Here is a 21,070-nt window from a genome sequence, read left to right as displayed (position 1 = left end):
TGAATTTACTTTGTCCGCCGCCGCTAACAATGAGTTGCCAAATAAAAAGAACATTGTCATTTGCGCTGCACTAGTTATACAGAAAAAAATATTCTTTTTTTCTTTTTCTTAGAACCGTTGACATGCAGTAAACCGCATTTCTAGGTTCGAGAGTGAGGACATTGGTTTTACCAGCTCATTTTTTAACGCATTTTATATCACATATCTTTCATGCCTTATATTTTGTTTTACTTTGCCGTCTTATTCCCAAAGAACTTGCAACACCCATACGGCACCTAGAGCAAGGCGTTATATCGCTTCTGTAGGGTACCTGTGGAAAACTTCGTGCGTTCTTTGTTATCCTGCTCATGCTCTCTTAACTATCTTTATTTCTCTCTTATAGTTTCGTAAATGGCAGCACGCATTTATTGTGTAAAACTTCACCTTGGGCGGAATCTTATAAATGTTCGGAAAGCGAACGGTTCACTTGGCCTCATGTGATTGGCCAGAATTGTGCTCGCGTCATCGGCTCTCAGAGTGCGCGGGGCCGCACCTCAAGTTATGAACACGTCACGCCTCTGTCAATCATTTTCAAAACGAAGCCGTCGTCGGCTCGGAGCGGAAGCGGCGAAGAAGTAGTTCGCTTCAGGTTCGGTTGCTGTGGCTTGGCTGCTGGCTTGCGACCCTGGCCGTGCGCGCGCCTGCCGCGATACCCCGGAGACACGCGGGCGTCGCGCGCAATTCCTCGGGCACGCAATTCCTCGCGTGCGCGAGGAATTGCGCACGCGAGTCTGTCGGAAGCGACGGATTGATCGGAATGGCCTAGATCTCTGTTAGCGACAGCGTCCACGAAGTTGCCGTGGCAATTACTCTTTTGGCCAGTAGAAGGGCTGGATCAGGTTTCCCGTGACCCCCGCCCCCACTATCAAAGCCGATGCCAAGGAGATATTTCGAGATCGAATTCCCCGCGCTATGGCCAGCGTTCGTAGCTCGCAGATCGCCATTCACCGACCAGAAGCGTTCAACCCGGACGGCTCCAGCGCAAATTCATTTGTTCGGCTGATAAGACCTCAGAGTCCGGACGGGAAGAGTGTGGAGGTCTCTTAATTGGCTGCACTTTTCGCTCTAATCCCGGAGTGCCGCACTTTCGTTCTCAATTTCACTGTACAGCGCGCGCCGTCAGCCCCACGCTCTTCGATTTCACTTCGCGCAGGCAATGCAGTGCCCGTATATTGTAATATTCGATTTCATGTGTCATTGTTTCTGTCACGCGACGCGCCGTGAGGCAGATCGCAGCGATAACGACAGCGCGGTGGCGTGCGTGTCATGTCCAAGTCGATGACGAAGGGCGAAAAAAAGAAGGAAGATTGATATTGACCGTTAGTGAAGGTGACCCTAAGACCCACTTTACGGTTCCGTTGCACTCGCTACTTAGGAAGTGCTGGCAGTGTATGCCTGGTGCGTGCATCATGCAAGCTCCTGGTAGCAGAAGACATGGCGCTGCGCTCTGCCAACTCACTTACGCTTGCGATACCACCTGTCGGCTGAAAATGAAAAAAAGAATGTCATTAATACATTACTTAAAGGATTACGTAAACGGCTTCCACCACGTGTTTATACTTTAAAACTTGCTAGATAGTATTTATTTCTTTGTTTAATGAGCAAACAGAAACATTGCGGTATTCTTCGACCAGCGCGCAATATGATGACGCGCACTTCAGAGGTGGCGCCCTCTCGTTTATTGGCCGCGTCCTCCCCTTCTTCCACACCTGGCTTGGTAGCGTTCCATTTAGTGACGCAAGCGGCGAAGTGCAACTGTTCGCTTTTCTAATCGCTATAAGATTCCGCCCCTTCTCTCTCCGTAGTCATCTTGCTTTAGGGCCTGCCTTCCGTCAACTTTGGAAGTTACTTTTAAAGGGCCGTCCTCGCTATCATTTTCTTCCCCTTATTGAGTCGAGTTACGCGGGCTTTTCTTGTTATGCGCAGAATATTCCAGCCGTGGTCGCCGTTGCTGACATTGTTGCCCGGCGACCGCAGCGCTCCTATTTCAGGTGGCAGGTGGGATAACGGTAGCACTCTGGCGAGTATCAATTAAGCGACGAACCGTTACATCTACGGCTCTACCGTTCGTGCGTAGCCAGCCCGTACACACGTCCACTTTTTTACACTGGTTATTCGGTATATGTGCTCGCAGTGCGCAGATTGGTGGTGGACGGGGAGGATATTTGTTCGCGGCGTATGGCCGTATCGTTTCACGTGAGCGGGTACTCAGTGAGGATAATTACGTGCGGCTCCGATGCTCAACGTACTTGAAGCATTCGCAATGGCTATATTGCGCTCACGTGCGTTGTTTTCACTGCGACGCAATGTTTTCTGCACCGTGTCCGTTCACTTCTTTTTCTTTTTTTTTCCTCGAGATGAGGACAGCGAGAAAATTACTCGCACCTCATTCGTAATGGTGTGTGCGCACCTTTAACGTCACTAATTAGCTACGCGACAGATGTAAATTCTAGCGGATACAAGAAATAAATAACGTGAGAGCCGGCATTCAGATGCTATGGTCTGCTAATCATTAGGCCTGTCCCGCCGATCCAGACAAAGAAATAAGAAAAATTGAAAGAACAAAATAAAATATTAAAGTGCCGGTGATTCGTTACGAGCAGAACCTTTATTGTTCCCGTCACGCGGTACTACTCATTAACTTTTCTTCTTTTTTTTTTTCTGACTGTAAAGAGGCTTCACCTCGCAGAAAAAGGAAAAGCAAATTCTACATCGCGGGCCAAGGTGTGAACATTTCTGTGCTTAATGAGTCTAGACAGCCTTCCGAGTCAACTTTATGTTCCATTGTTTCGAGCTACAGATGGCTTCAGGTCAGGGGAAAAAAGTTCCCGCCACTACCACATATATTCTCTTCTCCTCCCGCTTAACTAATGAGTCCATCAGCGAATGTTCGCGTTTTTGGGTTCATTATTCCAGCAGGTGTCACTTTATGCCCGCTACAAGAGTAAACAAAGACAGGGGTGGGCCGCTTAACGGCCTCGGGTTTTCTATGGCCTCGTTATAAGGCAGATTATTTTCGCTTTTCTTTTTCAGGGAAGGCTGCTCTTTCACAGAATCCTTAGAGAGTTGTGAAAAATCTGAGCGTGCGCGGGACATTTTCAAAGCAGAACTACCATTTGGCCTCTAGTAGCTACAGTGTGCCAACGCGTTCCAAAATCCAAGAGTAGCCTCAATGTCGTTTCAAATGTGATACATGCCGTACTTTGAAACACCTTTCGCGTATAAACTCGGCTCGCTGGAGCTTTTTTGACGGGCAATGAAAAAGGCGCGCCTGTCTCTGGCTATATGCGAACACCTTAACTGCGCCGCAAAACAGGTGATGAAAATCGCGAGGATGTAATGGAACAGAATAAGGAATGCAAAGTACGAACCAAACGAGAAAGGACAAGGCGCATCGGGACGCCGTCATTCGCGGTCTCCTCGTCCTCTGTGAAGTCCCATTCTTCTTTTTTTTTTTCTTTTTCGTGCAGCTTTACTGCCCACAAGAAGCTCCCTTCACGCGTATGTTTCCGCGCGCTCATGTCTCTTTTTTTTCTCTCTAACGTTTACTCCACCCCTTATCGTTTTATGGCTTGTAGTTCTGACGTAGCTACACACTTTCTCGGTAGCGAATGGCGTCGTAGAATTTGCTCAAAACATTGACCCTTTTACTATCAAGCTAAATATTATGTTATTGCAGGCTTAAATACGGAATATTTAGTGCAGGTGCTGCTTAGCTTCTATCGTCAGCTTCTATAATCAGCTACATAATCAAACACTAGCCTCTTCAAAAAAATATTACCTTATGAGGGTGTCGCCGGCGTCCACCATTGGAATGTACCTTATGGGCGGTCGGCCTTCTTGCGTAATGTCACTGCTCAAATATCGTAGGCCTTGTGATATCTTATCTTGGAGGCGTTGATTCTTACGCAGTGACGGCAACCTTTGATTTGATCACAAAGGTGTAAAAACTGAGGGCGGACGGTGGCACTGCAGAACTTGTAACGGTTAGTACGGCGCAGCTGTTCTTGTGTCGATTCGTGCTTTAGGGGCCCTCCGTGATTCCCGATAAGACAGACAGCAGCGATTTTCCCCTCTTGAGCGATTGGCTTTCGTTGATAAGGCTACAAGAGCTCGGGGCATGTTAAAGAGAAGAGACATTATGACGGAGCCAAATTATTGCATCACTCTCCCTTCGCAGCTCAACGTGCTCTTCGCTATAAAATTGCCTCCCATTTGTGAGCAACGTGCCCGGCTGGAACGTGAGCACAGCAGCTGTAAGCCACATTCCATTAATGATCATAGCGCCAGAACTTCAAACGTGCATCGCCTTCGTATCCTCGCCGAACTTCAATCAAGAGTTGCGCAGATTACAAAAAATCGAGGCGGAATGACCGAAGCCGCGCTGCTGTTCGCGAGGAGACGTGCTGTGTGCTCGTTGCTGAAACTCAATCAGGCTATCGTGTGGCATGCATGACTGCGCGTCACAGATGGCTTTAGCGCGTGGTGCCGCACCTCCACGGGTGGTGCTGATGAGCTCAGCTTGTCCGATTCGTGTAATGGTATCTTTATCTGCGATATATATCCTCGCTTCTCACTTATTCAAGAATAAAGAAAAAAAAGCCGCCATTTTAGTTTTGGTTTCTAATGCGCACTCACCTAACTTGAGATAGTATCCGCTCCACCTTGGAGAGTTCTCGCGGAACCTCTCTTGAATATCGTTGAATTGGAACCCTGCTCACGGAGTGGGGCTTCAGACTGGCGCATCTGGAGCAGTGAATGAAATGTAATGGGTAAAAGACTATCCCGTAATCAGCAGTTGTACATGTGAGCGTGTAATGCTTCTTTATTAGTTCAGCAAGAATGTACCTGTCTTATTCTACGTCTTTATTGAAATAAATATTATAAAAGCATACTTCGCCTTCAACGTTAGGTCAGCAACATGAGCTATCACATATGATATTTTTCATCCCTTAACGCCTTTCCTCTTGCCTGAGGTAGCTAACTGTACGGGCATCTTGTTGACCTGTTTGCCTTTCCTCTACTTTCTATGTCTCTATAATATTTTTTTTTATAATTTCGTTTAGTCCTTCTAACGTTCTACAAACCTAGAGCACGAAGCCTAGTTGGGAGGAAAGCTATCTGGGGCCGATTTCACAAAGCTTTTCGTTTGTAAGTGCTCTTCTCCATAAACAAGCTCATACTGTTCATCTTTTCACGGTGACCGTTTCATGGCTAACCACTGTTACAATGTTATCCCTTGGCGCAATACACGCCTACTTGTACTGGAACTTTCCCGAATATTATTGCCGATTCTATTGTGAAAGAATCATGTGTAATCAGATTGCGTGCGGGAAGCGAATAGTGCTGCACATTCTGGCACGCGAGCAAAAGCGTTACGTTGAAATAGACGATGAGTCATGTATAAATAGCCAAAGCACTTGAGCCGTAGATTAGATTTCAACACCGACCATTGTGCTCCCCGATAACGTTGTGCTTTGAATGTCACTTGTGTTTTTCTGTGCACAAGTTCGCCTCATAAAGAGTTATATATATTTTTTCATGCTCTCTGAAATTAACAGAAAAATTTGCATTTGTTACGCGTACACATTCACTGAGAAGTCTTGTAAAATGCAACGAAGCTTCTTACAATGTCAAGGAACGTTTTGACAGGGAGGAAGCAGATGCTGTGTCGAAGTGTGAATAATTGTTGCTGTGGTCAGTTTATTCACGCTGCAAGATTTCTCTCCTTTTCCCTTCATAATGGCGGGAGTCTGCAAATTGTGCTCGATGGAAATTATCTATTACACAGGTGTTGGGTGATCAAAGTTATTGCTAGACGCGAAAAGCAGTGTCAGAACTAAAAAGTATGTTCATTTTTTGTAGCTGTTGAGCAACGCAGCCATAAGTTCATTCAGTGCCCGAAGCAACTGCGCAACGATCGAATTCGCAGGATTACGAAAGATTTCCTAGTGGCTAGCCTTATCTGATGGCGCCGCCAAGATCGAATTGCACAAGCCTGTGAGCTACGTGGCATGTGGAGGAGTCTGCGCACCCCATCGTTTTGCGCAGAAGGGCCTGAACAACGCGTGAAAAATGAGGCGCGGAGATACGCTATCTGTCGCTGCATTGCTTGCTGAGCATATACGCCGCGAAAGGGCTCTCCACACTTGTCACGGCATTATTCTCTGTGGTTGACAGCAGGAGAGCATCGCTGTTGTGTGATGCAATCTTCGGCGTGACTGGGCGCCATCATGGTGCTTAACTTCAGCCGCCGCGTGTCTTCCTTTATTTTCAGCTTGTTTATCTTTATTTATTTTTTTGATAGCGCTCTCAAGCTCCGCCTAGCGTTCTTTCCGTCCTCGAGAGACCAGTTGGTTCTATGGCTAACCTCCCTTATCTTGTCACTGGGACGCATTTCGGCAAATTGTGGCAACACCTGTTATGGAAACTACCACGGCGGGCTAGTTGGTTATTAATACATAAATTTGTGAGCCTCCGTTCCTGTGTATAAGCGTTCTGCGTATGCGTTAGTGATGTTTTCTTTTTTTCCGCTCCATTCTCCGGCACAAATTCTGGAACGCCTGTTAGATAAATGAAGCACCTCGCATTCAGCCTATGACCTAATGAAAGAAGGCTGAAGTTCCCACGGGAAATCATCCTTTGTAAAAAAAGTCGACGCTAGGCATCACCCGCAGCCCGCATTCGTATGCATGGGCTTTCGGACTTGTCGCATGACATCACAGCCCGAAAAGTATAGAATATGTGTTTTTTCCGATGGAGACATATAGGAAGGTGGGCCTCTTTAGGGCCTTTTAAATTTAATTGACTTTGATTCAAATCGCTTATGCGCTTGCATGCATGATGATAGCACTTCTGCATTCCTTATGCCCATGAATTAAAAAAATAATTGTTATGGTGTCTTACGTGCAAAACGACGATCTAATTATGAGGCATGCCGCAGTGGGGGACTCCGGAAACTTGGACCACTTGGGTTCTTAAAGGTGCACCTAAATCCAAGTACAAGGGTGTTTTCGCATTTCGCTTCCATCGAAATGCGGCCGCCGTGCCTATGAATAGGGATGGCCAGACTAAATATTTGCAATATATTATAAGTAACCCGCTGTTTCTTATTGGGGAGAACTACATTATGCGCTCTATTGTACAGCAGAAGTGGGATAAGGGTTTTCGTGGTACAGCAGCCACCGTGGCTACTACGCGCCAAGGCGAACGTTTTATTTTGTCGCAAAGGGGTGAACTTGGCTGGTTGGCACTTTGTAAAACGGATAAAAGAACCAGAGCAAAAACACACGAGAGACCAGATGAAGAAGACGGGACTAGTTGGTCCAACTAGTCCCGTCGTCTTCTTCATGTGGTCTCTCGTGTGTTTCCGCTGGGTTTTTTTATCCTCTTTGTTTTGTGCCAGGCAGGAGCAATATAATTCAGACAAGTGTGCAACAGCGAGAAAAGCGAAGATAATGGCAACTGCATTGCAACACCCACGCCACGCAGGAACACCGGATCGCCGAGTAGCCGGTTTCTCAGTGCACTTAGTTTTATTTATTTTTGAATACTGCCTGCCCTGCAAAGAGGTTTTACAGGAGTGGATAATTATGCATGTATACTGCAATGACAGAAACATGAAAAATCGTACCAAATCAGAATGGTATCTCGTACTAGTAAATGAAAACACGAAAAAAAAACATAATATCAGCACTAATACGCCAAAAACCGAGGAGAAAAAAGACAGCAGCAGCAAAGTGCCAAAAACGAAAGAAACAATGACAGTTGGCCAAGAAATACTTCGCAATAGTATTCAATGTCTAGTTGTCCCGTACAAGAACGTCACTAATGCTATTTTAGAAATTTGTTAACTGATGTGAATAATACAGCAACATCGGAGAGGGAATTCCACGCATTGAGAGCTCTTGGGGAAAAAAAACCTAACTTCAAGCAGTCAGTGTGGGCAGCAGGAACTGGGAAGAACATGAAATGGCAGTGCCTATAGAAGCTTCATTGCGATGAACCTCAAAATAGTTGATCCAGTTTATATAGACATATAATAAGACAGGAGATATTTTAGTCTTTCCTGTTTAGTTATGCATTGTAAGAAAGGAAGATCAGCTAGCGAACTGATTCGATTGTGTGAGGTGTATTTGACGGGCCTTTCCCAACGGCCGTGCTGACAGTTAGATAAAAAAACCATGCGCATTCATGTGAGTCAGGAGATGTTTGGATATAATGTGTTCAATCAGCTTTGAACACGTACTGATGAACGAGATTCATCGAACAGTTCTCTTACTTCAATTTATGGCTACTTTTGAGGATATGAGGATCTGAGGATTTTGAGGATCTTTTCTCGTTTCCATGTCCTCGAAAAAAAAAAAAAACACTGCTAAGGGAGGAGCAAAAAGTAATAGTCATGTATTTTGCGCGTCCCCCCCCCCCCCCCCATTCGGTGTACTGGTACAAATCTTCATTAGGAATACCGTCCGGCCCTAGGTTTCTTTCTTTTTTTTTTGCCTTTCCATTTCATATACGATTAAACACTCCTCGCTCAGAAAGTTCGTTATCTGTTTAGGTGTCTATCCATTGATTACTTTATGTTTGGTACAGTATCGTTATCTGGGAGTGAAAACTAACGGTAGTGATTAAAACTTTAAGCGGAAGGTTGCATTTCAAGTCGCGCCGCTGACAAACGTTTGGCTAATGGGTTTAGAGACCTCCAAAATTTATCAGGTGCTTCACTTAAGATCCCAGGCGCTACAACGTTCAAAACTTTTGTTTAGAATTTTTCATGAGTCGCTTGAGATCTTTGGTAAGTGAATGAATAGTGTCTCGAAGGCTAATACTGCGGTTATTCGTACAAATCCTACGCTTTCGTATGATATTTCTTTTTTTGCCTGTATTATTCTACAAGGAAGGCTTTTGGACAGCTTTGTCAAGCTGTCCAATGAGCAGCTTTTTTTCTCACTCCCTTTGTTCTGTACTTTCAGACCACAAAATAAACTATCGTCTATTTGTCTTAAGTGTGTGGTCTTCAAGATCTCCGCTAGTGCACGAATAGCCTTCTGTGGTAGCAACGGATGTGGCCACGGTCCGGGTACCTTTGACTCAGAAATAGGTCTCGAGTCCAGCCAGCTTAAATTTGTCCAGGGAGAGAGGCGTAATAGACATCATACGAGGACAGGTACACGACAGGTGCACGATGGTCTGCAGGAGCCGCACGTCAGGCTGTCGGCCATACCAAGAGGGTAGGGGTCAGCCTTAGTAAACGCAACTTCCAGCCATAATTGGTACCGCAATGTTGCGTTATAGGCAGCCTGCAAATGGAGACACTCGTAGGACACCGGAAAACTTGTATTTTTTTGTGGGCGAACAGACCAAGTTCTCTGGCAGCGTCCGTCCTCGTAAAAATAATTGGAAGCGCCCGGGTGTCTTCGTGAACAGACCGGGTAACCTTATAAGCAAGTTCGTTGCCAACGATGCCACAATAACCTGGAAGCCGCTTAAGGACGAAGTCGTGCCCTGTTTCCAGACCACGAATATGTATTTCCCAAACGTCGGATACCATATGCTTCAGTGTAGGAATTGCTTCGTGAATCCAGGGCCCTAGTTGGTAAGAAATGCTTTTCATTCCCTTTTGCCCTGTCATGGGTAATATGGCGATTGGCCGGTGCATGCTTTTATGAGCCTCAGTAGCATACGAGCTGCTTTGTGAATGCAGGCCGATGACACAAATGCACAAAACTTATACAAGTGCTATTTGTGATTCGCTTGGCTGTCGCTTCACTGTCGCCCTGTTTTATTTGGCAATTGACGGCGCTCAAGCGCCAGCTAAACGGAAAGTGCACTTGCGCAGGTATTGCGAGTGCCCGTCCTCATAAAAGGGATTCCCGGATAGGTCGTGTCGCTGAAACGTGCCATCCCTGTGCAAATATGGTGTTTGTTCTTCGTATGTGCAGCTGTACCCTGAAACCGGTGAGCCGAGCGGCGGCGGCGGCGGAGCGGCGGCGGCGGCGTGCCCAGCGTCGGCGTCCCTGCCGACGGGGCGCTCGCCGGCGCCGCTGGTGGCCGTGCAGTCGACGCCGACGCCGCCCCCGAGCGAAGACCACCTGCCACCGAGCGGAGGCGGCAGCCTGCCACTCAGCGCCTCCTGCCACTCGCTGACGGCCGCCACGACGGGCAGCAGCCTGGGCTCCTCCATCAACGACCTGACGCTCGAGGCCGAGCAGCTGGAGCGCGCCATCCGCGCCAACGACGTGGCCGCTACGCGCCGCCTCCTGGAGCTGCACCACGGCCGCTTCTCGGTCAACCTGCACGGAAGCTTGCTGGACAAGAGCAGCGCCGGGTCGGCCAGCCAGGACATGGAGATCCTGCTGCGCAAAAGCCAGACGCTCATCGACCGCTTCGGTCGCGGTGACTCGGTCTCCACGGACCTGGAGCCCGTGCCGGCCGTGTTCGCATCCGCACTGCACCTGGCCGTCGAACATCAAGCGCTCGACGTGGTCGGCCTCTTGCTCAAGTACGGCGTCGAGCCCAACGAGGCCGGCGTGCCTTTGGGCAGCCTGCGCCGCGGAAGCTCGGCTGCCTCCGAGGCCAGCGGCTCGCTGCGCCGCGCCACGCTCAGCCCGCGCGCCGCGGGCCATAGCCCCGAGCAGGCGCCGTCACCCGAGCTGCGACGCCGCAAGTACGTGCCGCTGCGTCCCGAGCTGGCAGCCTCGCTGCGCGTCGTTCGCTACTCGCCCGACGGCCGGGAGATAACCTTCGAAGAAGAGTACACGCGCGACTTCCTCTACAGCCTGCCGCCGCTGTTCCTGGCCGCCGCGCTGGGCCGCACGGCGGCGGCGCGGCTGCTGCTCAAGTACGGCGCCGCCGCCAGTCCCCGCGACAAGAACGGCGTGACGCCGCTGCACCTGGCCGCCTGTCAGCCGCAGCCGTCGTGGCCCTGCCTGCGCCTGCTGCTCGAAGCCGGCGCTCGCATCCACACGGCCAACCTGCGCGGTGCCACTCCCTGCGACCTGGCCGAAAGCGACCTGAGCGCCGTGCAGATCTCGCTCGTCGAGGCTGCCTTCGCAGGTGCGCAGAACGCCGCGGCTGCCGCAGCCGCGGTTCTCCAGACCGCCACTCCTGGGGCGTCCAATGCCGCAGCAGCAGCCGGCGCCGTTCCCGCCGCGGCATCGTCGGTGGCGCCCGCCGCGCCGCCCATCAAGCAATCCCAAGAAGAGAGCCACGCGACACGATCCAACATACTGCGCCGCCTTCAGGACTCGAGGCCGGGCCAGACACACCGTGGCTCAGCCCGCAAGAAGGAGCCACCCGATGAGCTGGCTCCGTCACCAGACGGCCCACCACCGTCTGGACGACAGCGAAGCCCCGGAGTCCTCACCACCGCGCCCGATGAAGACAAGACGCAGGAAAGAGTGAGTCAGCTTTCCTCGCTTTTATTGCGACTTACTGGGCAGCCTTCAGCACTGAACCGTTGAAATGGCAACTATCTGCAACGGTCGTGTTAGCTTCAGTCAACACTATAAAATCTAAGGCCAATTCACAAGTCTTTGTGTTCGTAAGAGCCATTTGCCGGCCACCTTTTCCATAGTAGCATATCCAAAATAACGATTGGTTGGCATCTGCTCTTATGAACGGTTCTAGGGTAAGAGCGTTATATTGAATTGGACCGTGAGACGCTGCGGTTGCGCTGTTTTCAAACTGGCAGTGAATACAGCTTGCTAGAATGGTCAGGAAGCGCCCATGCCATATTAATGGCGCATATAACATTCTGGAAAGATTTTTGGCATTAGGCTTGATGTTACCGCACATTGACATTCCACGCGATGTATGTTATTATGAAAAAAGTAAAAAGAGACCCTATAACGTAAAACTATTATAATATGTTTTTATTCCAATCTCCTGACGTCAAATTTACGTACCCGCCGACGCAAACATCGGGCGGTGACCCGGCGGTGACCCGCAGGTTCGTCTAAACAGACCAATCAAACGCTCTCTTCGTTTATAGGAATTCACTTTTGTTTGCTGCGAAAACGAGTAACATTGCCTACACAGAGCGGCTTGTCTTATCTATAATTGGCTGACAAGAGGCGAGGAGCACGCTCAAGAGGAGAGGGATTCGATGGGGCCGAGCCAGACCACTGAAAATCGATGACCGGTTGGGGAGGGTGGTGCCGGCGTCTGCAATTGGTCCGCTTTCCCTTTCTTAGCTTGCGGTGGCCGGTTGAAAATCGCGGTGGCATGCAACGGAAGGTTAAGTATGCCACTAAAACGGATTCTTAGCAAAGGAGAGTTGGCAGTGTGAAGTCGTAAATGTGCCGAAAGTGCTCGAAAACGTTACACGGCCACGCAAAAGGTTTTATTGTACGCAAATAAACCCATGCTCTCCTGCAGGTGCGAGTAGCGAGTGCCTGAGCGATCGGCGGCAGCCATCTTTTATTCCTTTCGGAAAGGGGCAGCATGCGGCTATTCAGAGATAAATTCAATTTTGTTCGGCATATTAATGCATCTTTAACGCGGACACGTCACTTTGACGCGACAAGTTTTCGTGGTTTTGCGACGTCGCCTGACAGGCAGGTGAAGTGGGTGCAGCCCGAAAACATTTACCAATAGCAGAGGGCTAATGGCGAAAAGGCGTCGAATCAGAAATAACTATTTTTTTTTCGTTTGGTCGACTCATGCATAATCAGTGTGTACACGTCATATCAGATGGGGAGCTATCGCGGTTTGCATGACGTCGCGTGACTGACAGGTGAAGGGGGGGGTGGTGCAAAATCGTGGAGGGCTGATTGCAGAATGGGAACAGAAAAGTTTGGAATAGCTTTACGTTATAGCGCCCAGGACTGATCTGATCCTCCGCAAGGAAGAGTTTGCAGAGCGATGTCGTATACGTGGCGAAAGGGCTCAAAAGCGTTATAAAGCCACGCTAAATGTTTTATCATACGCAAATAAATCCGTGCTCCCTGGCAGCTCCGAGTAGCCAGTGCTAGAGCTACTGGCGGTCAGCCATCTTCTCTTCCTTTCGGAACGGACCAGTATCCAGCTTTTCCGAAAAAAATTCAGTTTTGTTCGGTATACTAATATGTTTTAAAGACGTACACGTCACTTTGACGCGTAATTTTTCCGTGGTTTTGTGACGTCACGTGACAGACAGGCGTAGAGGGCGCAGTACGATAGCGTTTGAACAATATCAAAGGCCAATGGCTAAAAAGGCGTCGAGTTAGAAACAATCATTTTTCTTTCGTTCGGTTTAATCATGCATAATCAGTGTACACACGCCATATCAGATGGGACGTTGTTGTGGGTTTCGTGACGTCGCGTGACAGACGGGCGAAATGGGGGTGACCTGAACATTTTTTGACCAATCTTTGAGGGCTTATTGCAGAATTGGAATAGAAAAGTTTGGAATAGCTTTACGTTATAGCACCCCAGGAGAATGAGGAGTAGTGATGAAATAATACAATGAGGTATTTCATCAACACAGCAACTATATCATTAGCGAAGGTGGCCGGGCAATGACAAGATATTCTTACGAAAGAGAAGCTCTGTGGATCTGGGCCGGTATTCACAGAAAAAAGTTCTCACGCTAAAGTTTATTTGTAAAAGGAAATGCCTGCCAGTAGCGGTGTTAGACAAAACATTAGCGAAGGTGGCCGGCGAATGGCAAACAGCACTTGCGAGCGAAACTTTATGAATTCGAACCTCTGGCCCTTTTCTTCCTTTCTATTTTTTTCTAGTCTGCATGAAGTTATGAAAGAATCTGTTGCAAGATATACGTTGTTGGAAGGGGTTGTCTCAATATTAAAGAACAACTGAGCAGACGACACTTGTATTCACGTGTGCTTTCTTTCTGCACAAGAATTTAACTTCACTACATTTGCCGCTCTCCTGTCATGAAGAGCTGAATGGCTGATAGGTCAGTGCTCATTTGTCTTGTTATCTCCAACTTTCGAAGTTTCCCTACCGGACAGTGGCAGCATATTTTAGTTGCACGCTCAAGCTGCCGAACATACATGACCTCCAGGCCAGCGCTGGCTTCCCATTGCGACTAGAAAAGCGGGTCGGTTGGCGCCGCGCCTTTCCGGCAGCATGACGCTCTTCTGTCGCCTGGCTGAGGCTGTCCACGACTGCGTATTCACAGCATTTCCAAGCAGCACGTAGCAGCACGGTGGGCCAACTTTATCAGGTGTAAGAAATGTTTGGGTGTGACGAGGAGGTGTCCTACCTAGCTGAAGACCTCGAACGCGGGGATACACGAGCACTTTCGCTTTCGAGCGCGGCTCGGGAGCTGTAAAGGAAGTGCACCAGCAGCAGTCACGGCATGAAGCAGCCGCGCTTCTTGCCTCGCACAGACACGCGTCTCATTCACACGAAAAGTGCACGCGGCTCGTGTCGGTAATTCTGACAAAAGACACAGGCGCAGTGCACTCCCGTCCTGTACTTTTTGTGTTTTGATACTTAGAACACGTCAGCAGGGCGCGCATGCACTCTTATATCATTACCATTCAGTGTCCCTTACGAACAGGACCATCAACCCATCCGCCACACGAACGTGACCATAGTTGCTAAGGAACAGAGTGACATTGCTAAGAAAAACAAATTGAAGAAGAAGAACGAGAAATAAAAATACGCTGTTATCCTCCGTGCTTGCGAAATTCAAAATATATAACAAACACTTTAATTTTCTGAACCATCATGGCCTTAAAATACGAGTCAAAATCTGCGGAAGTATGACTATTATTAGGTAATTACACATTATATACACTTAGTACCCATTTATGTCAGTGACTGAGCAAACGTTGACTACTTGCCTAAAAGGCAGTAGTAACGTTTGCTCAGTCACTGACATAAATGGGTACTAAGTGTATATAATGTGTAATTACCCCTAATAATAGTCCTACTTCCGCAGATTTTGACTCGTACTTTTAAGGCCACTGATGGTGATTTTCAAGATATCTGCAACTCATGTTCGAGGGACACCATACCGGATGTGCCCTTTTTGAAGAACGTCGGGGCTGTGTCTTGGCACAGCCTGAACGAGGATTTAAGCAGTGATCACAGCTTACTCGCGACTCGCATCAACGGGAAGAGCAAACCGCTTAGGGAATTCACCATCACGGACTGGGATCAGTGTCGCACGATCAGAAAGGAGCGGGCGCAGATCCAGGTCTCGTCGATCAACTTGGAGCTCCAGGTGACGCAGCTCAACGAAGCTGTCAAATCGGCGACTAAGAAGGTTTAGACGGACCTAGAGATCGATAGAATGGACAACCACCTCGCACACCTTCTGGAGGCCAAAAAGGCGTTCTCGACAGGAGGGAGGGGCAGGGACTCAACCGCAGGCTCCGCAAGAAGAGTGCGGAGCTCAGCCGAACCATCAAAGACCACTGCCAATCACTCGCCAGGCAGAAATGACACGAGGTGTGCAACTCGGTCGACGACCAAATGCGAGTAGGCGGCAAGTGGAATGTACTCAAGCACCTGCTGAACGATTCCAACTCCAAATCCAATCAGAGTCAAGCTATTGGTAGAGTACTCCACAAAGCCACGCACTCCGAGACAGAAGACGCCGTCTTGGACGCGCTGACAAACAGGTACCTACCTGTCGGTACCTCGAGCCCGGCGGATTACCCGTCCTATATGGGGCCCTCCTGTCTGGAGTTCGGCAAGCCTTTCAACGTCAATGAGTTCAGGGAAGTTCTTCAGAACCTCAGCGGCAAATCGTCCCCTGGCCCCGATGGCATCGCCAACAGGGCGCTTCGAAACCTGGAAGATGGCTCCATCGAATCTCTCACTGAAGAAACCAATCGCATCTGAGAGCAGGGCTCCGTCCCAGAGTTCTGGAAGACGACTTTGGTCGTCCTCGTGCCCAAGCTGGGTTGGCCTCCGGGGCTGGCTAACCTCAGACCCATCTCCCTCAAGTCATGCGTTGGCAAGGTCGCAGAGCACGTATACACAACCGCATCTCAAGGCACACCGAGGGAAAGAATCTCTTCCCCTCGGCACCGAAGAAAACATCGACCACCTGCTGTGCCACTGTCCAAGATATGTCTCAGAGAGACAAGAACTTGCCAAAGCTTTCCAAAAACTGGACAATCGGCCGCTTTCTGTACAGGTGCTGCTAGAACACCGCCGCCATCGCCCGTCGGCCCATAAAGCGGTGAAGGCGCTTTTGCGTTTCTTAAGGACGACGGGTTTGTGCGACCATCTGTGACTATTAACGCGATTTCTGTAAGACCACACGCGTCAGCGAACCCGCCGCAATTTCCTTCTTTCCTTCCCTCCTCTCTCTCCCTGTGATCTTTGTTTTCCCCTTTCCCATTTCCCCGGTGTAGGGTAGCCAACAGGACGTTATTCTGGTTAACCTCCCTGCCTTCTACTTTTCTCTTTCCTCCTCCTCCCCTTTTCCCCTACAACATGGTCGGTTTCCGCCCGTCCCTGTCGACGCAGGATGCGATGAAGCTACTCAAGCGCCAAATTATTAATAAGAACACGAAGGATGTCAGGGCCATCCTAGGAGTCGATTTGGAAAAAGCCTTCGGCATCACCGCCCACGCGCACGTCCTGGACTACATTTCAGAGCTCGGGCTGGGCAGAAGTTTCACAAGTTTGTCAATTCGTTTCTACAATCCAGGAAAGCCACGCTTAAGTTTGGCGATCTCAAGTCCGACCCCGGGGAGCTGGGTCCGGAAGGTACGCCGCAGGATGCTGTAATCTCCCCACTTTTATTCAACATTGCGTTCATGCAAAGGAAGCGAACGTCTTTTCCTAATCAGGACGCTTGCAAAGGAACCACACCCTAAGACCCTATACTGCGACGATCCATTTCATTTTCCAGTTTTTTATTACTTATCATCCGTCACACCGAGTGGCCGATCCCGGCCACAGTGACGGTGCGGCAGCGTCTGAGTCAATTAAGAACGGTGAAAAGATTGGAAAATGATATTGATCGATCGATAACAAAATACGAACTTTGTTCCATGGCTTGGTCCCTATCAGAGGGGCCATTATCAAGAAACTGAGGGGTTGCATGCGCCAAGCAAAGAAAAAAAGAAGGCCTAACCTAGCCCACATGCGAACGCATTGCGTCTCAACTCTAGAGGAGTTTGAGAGATATGGCGTAAGATTTATCCTTTCTTGAAACTGTGTCGTATCGAAGCAGCTCCTCTCAGGCCACAATGAACGCAAGTCCTCAAAAAGGAACCCGCAGGCGCCACCACTTTTGATAACCCTTGTTTAGATCAGCCTTTCATGCCTGACATTACGCACTTATTGTGTCGTGAGCGCGAGTGGTCACGTCTACTCCGACACAAGGAATAAAATCTCAGGCCCTTATTCCACAGTACAGCAAGATATTTTAGAAGAGGGAAGGGGGGGGGGAGTGAAAAAGAAAGACAAGAAACATTCGACGAGTACACGAATGCGCGGTAAACGGGCTGTCGAGTTTCAGCTGGCTTTTCTCCCGAGAACGAAGAAGGCGCAGATTCCTTTAAGCGGTTCTGTCATTGTAGACGCAACGCCGCCGGCAACGTTGCAACGAGAAATTATTTTCTTTATTTTTCTGATGCTCTCACTTAAGCTACGTCGCTGCATGCCTGGTTGCGCGCGCTCTGCTCGCAGATTCGAGGGGCGTATTGATTTTATGCGCATCTCGCAAAACCATGATCGGCACGATGGAGGCTTTGTAAAACCTCGCTAGAGAACGCCCCTCGGGGGCCCTTAACCGCCTTCTCAGTGCTCTTGTTTTTCTTTGCCCTGCCTCTGTGGAAGCTCCGCAGTTTCGGAGCACGATCGCTTCGCACGCACTCGCTCTGTCTGGCCCCGCTTCGACGCTTCTCATCGACTGTCTCCGCTCTTGAAACAGAGGCAGGAAAGAAAAAGAAATACTCAAAGAAGGTAGAAAGGGCAGCCATCAAACCACACTTTTTTTATTTTTCTCGTAAAATGTAAGTGGATACAGAGTACCTAAAACAGAAAGAATAATAAAGTGCAGGGATTTCCAGGCGCCCACGCCATATACATATATTGTTCCATCACACGTGCCGTGAATTTCTTAGCTGCCGAAAAAAACCAGAGCTAAATTCTCTTCAGGGCTCGTATATTTGCCGCTGTTACGTCTGTTATGTGACGACACTACTGACTACTCACCCACAGCCTTGACAAGGGCAGGCATTATTAGATAGTTTAATAATGGAAGAAGGAAAGGAAGCGCTGGTCAGTACAGAACATTCTGTGTAAGTCTGCTAAACAGTGGGACCTAGTATGCAAGATATATAGTTCTGAAATATGCATTACATGAAGAAACACTGCTCGTGCACTCCACTAGTGACCTCTAGTGGGCACAAATGAATGGCAAGAAACTTATCAAGAAAGATCGTGATAGCTCGCATGTGGCCGCGTCAGTCGCGTACATGCGTGAATGGAAACCGCGACCATAGCCGTCGAGTCACAACATGTACAGGGTCTTTTTTTAGAGCGCAGCTCTTAGGCGCCCTTTCCTGCTTTGTGCGTCGACCGTACCTCGGCGCTGTTGTACCTCGTAACCGAGCGAACGACCGCAGCGCAAGATGAAAGCGAACGCGAAGCGCAGCGGGAGATGAAAGCAGAGCGCGTGAGGACGAAAGTGGAGGAGGATGCTACAGTGAAAACACGAGGCCGAAAGTGGAGGAGGAGCGGAGGGGGCCTGCGCATGCGTTCAGTTGCCGGCAGCCACGGCCTCTGTAGCCGCGTGGGCGACCTTATTTGCGCTTCCTATGGGGAGTGGTTGGCGTGAGGTGGGGAGGGCTGCGCTCGTCCGAGGCGTCAGATGCTGAGGTCGCTCCACAGTACCAACGTGTGTCAGGGGGATCGGGGATCACTGCTCGTGCAAGCGGCGATGGCGAGCGGCTACGAGTAAGGCTCGATGTGACGTTGCCTTGGTGTTGTCGCCGCTGACACTGGTGGCACGATATCCCCGCGACTAAAGGCCGCTCCCGTCGTTGGTGGAACAAAAGCGTGACTAGAAAAGCGTTGTGCCGCGCTAAGCGGTGACGATGGCTACGATATAACGCCGGAGTTGTGCGCGTCGTCTCCATGGAAACAAAGCGCTGCAATAGCGGAGATCTGTCTGCGGCGGCTCCTGTTAATCGCGTCCACGCGTCACCCACGCGCTGCATCTCGCGATCTCCCGATTAGCGAGACGGTCGCGCCACACTTCGCTCAGTTTGCACTGTGCTGCACGAGACAGATTGTCCGCGCCATCTACGATATTCACAGTGTTCTGTTCCTAATATAAACCGTATACCTATATAAGCGTAATACAAAATACTGACACGCGAAATGAAAACACGTATGGAGCTGCGCTGAAATTTCGCATTAGGGAGTATCGTAATCGTCGGTTAATTTTTTTAGACCATACAGATTTTTTTATGAATAAAATAATGAGTGCTGCGAGCGGGGTGTTTTTTCAGACCAGTTCCTAGACGACGTAGACATACTTTGTCGCTAATAACGTCAGCTTCAGAAGACTAATTAACAAAATTTCATATTAGTGGATTGGCGCAGTTGACTATGAATGACAAATTGAGAGGCAAGAAGAAAGGGGGTTCCCCGAGGGGCCCGATTTTTATTAGTCATATAATAAGAATCCAACAAGCAGTGACACCTAGGACAACATAGAGTAAATTACTTGTGCTTAATGAATGAAAGAAAGAAACGATAAATTAATGAAAATGAAAGTGGATGAATAAACAACCTGCCACAGGTGGGGAACGATTCCCACCTGCGAAGGTTGTGGGATCGTTCACAAGTAATTTCCTTTATGTTGTCCTTGGTGTCAATGTTTGTTGGCTTCTTATGAAATTGGGAGGCAGTCACATGTTAATGCACATCCGCTTTTTTTTTTTTTCAACCTTGAAAATTGCACTTTGTTCGTGATATTCATAATAGAATTTCAAAGCTCAATCGAGGCACACCTAACGCATCCCGCTGCGCGTCAGAAAGCAACGCCCCGTAAAGAATGTGGCATGATGTTTAAATGATGACATGTCGCGGCAAATCTTGATCCCGTGCACAGCCGCGCATGCTTGCCAGGCAAAGCATGCCGTGTCAGTAGCTGCAGCGACTCGCTGAAACGTTCACTTTCAAATTAACTTCCTCGCGCTTCTCGTCACGAGGCGTTTCCGTCTGAAATCATAGCGGGCCGCGTTTTCTGAGGTCCCGATGCGCTCGGCTTTGATATTGCCTGGATTTACCGTTGAGAGAGAGAGAAAGAGAGAGAGAAAACAAGGATAGGAAAGGCAGGGAGGTCAACCAGAAGAGCATCCGGTTTGCTACCCTACACTGGGGGTGGGGGAAAGGGGAATAGAAAGAGGAAGAAAGGGAGAGAGTAAGCACTGAGTACGTGTGGGAGGGACACCATACACAAGGACACTATAAACGGTCTCTTAAGCCGGTGCACTTCAAGTACTGCACTAGTGCACGAATCGCTTTTCGAGCCAGTGACGGGTGTGGCCATGGTCCGAGTATCTTTGACTCGGTGAGCGGTCTCGAGTCCAGTCGGTGTAAGGTTGCCCGCAGAGAAAGGCGTTGGACATCGTGGCGAGAGCAGGTACACAATAGGTGCTTGATGGTTTGCTCGCACCCACAGGAGTCGCACATCGGGCTCTCGGCCATTCCCAAACAATAAGAGTATGCGTTCGTGAACGCCACTCTCAGCCACAAGCGGGACAGCAAGGTTGTTTCGCCGCGGGAAAGGCTAGATCGCAGTTCAAGCCGTAGCGTGGGGTCCAGTTTATGTAATCGGCAATTGAAGGCACTTGAACTCCACAAGTCTTGTGACTTCTTGCGTGCAAGTAGGCGAAGTTCCCTGGCAGCGTCCGACCTCGCCAAAGGTGTTGGGCGCGTCTGTGTATATTCGTGAGCAGACCGGTCCACCTTGTCAGCTAGGTTGTTGTGACGCTGCCACAGTGAGCAGCAATCCATTGAAATATAATGTGGTGCCCTCTTTCCAGAGCATAGTGGTGCACTTCCCTGATGTCAGATATCATCTGCTCGTAAGTTCTGT

The 21,070-nt window shown here is 49.2% G+C and overlaps 1 protein-coding gene across 1 annotated transcript in view; it reads left to right on the top strand.

Moving 5' to 3' along the window:
* The window catches only part of LOC129387973 (uncharacterized), a 176,720-nt gene that overhangs the window by 41,610 nt on the left and 114,040 nt on the right, over positions 1–21,070 (top strand). The window contains exon 2 of the mRNA XM_055077865.2: positions 9,984–11,441. Coding sequence (XP_054933840.1) covers positions 9,984–11,441 — 1,458 coding nt within the window. The remainder of the gene's footprint in view (positions 1–9,983; positions 11,442–21,070) is intronic.

Source organism: Dermacentor andersoni, chromosome 1, assembly GCF_023375885.2.
Source record: "Dermacentor andersoni chromosome 1, qqDerAnde1_hic_scaffold, whole genome shotgun sequence".
NCBI lineage: Eukaryota > Metazoa > Arthropoda > Arachnida > Ixodida > Ixodidae > Dermacentor > Dermacentor andersoni.
This window is presented reverse-complemented; position numbering and strand designations above follow the sequence as displayed.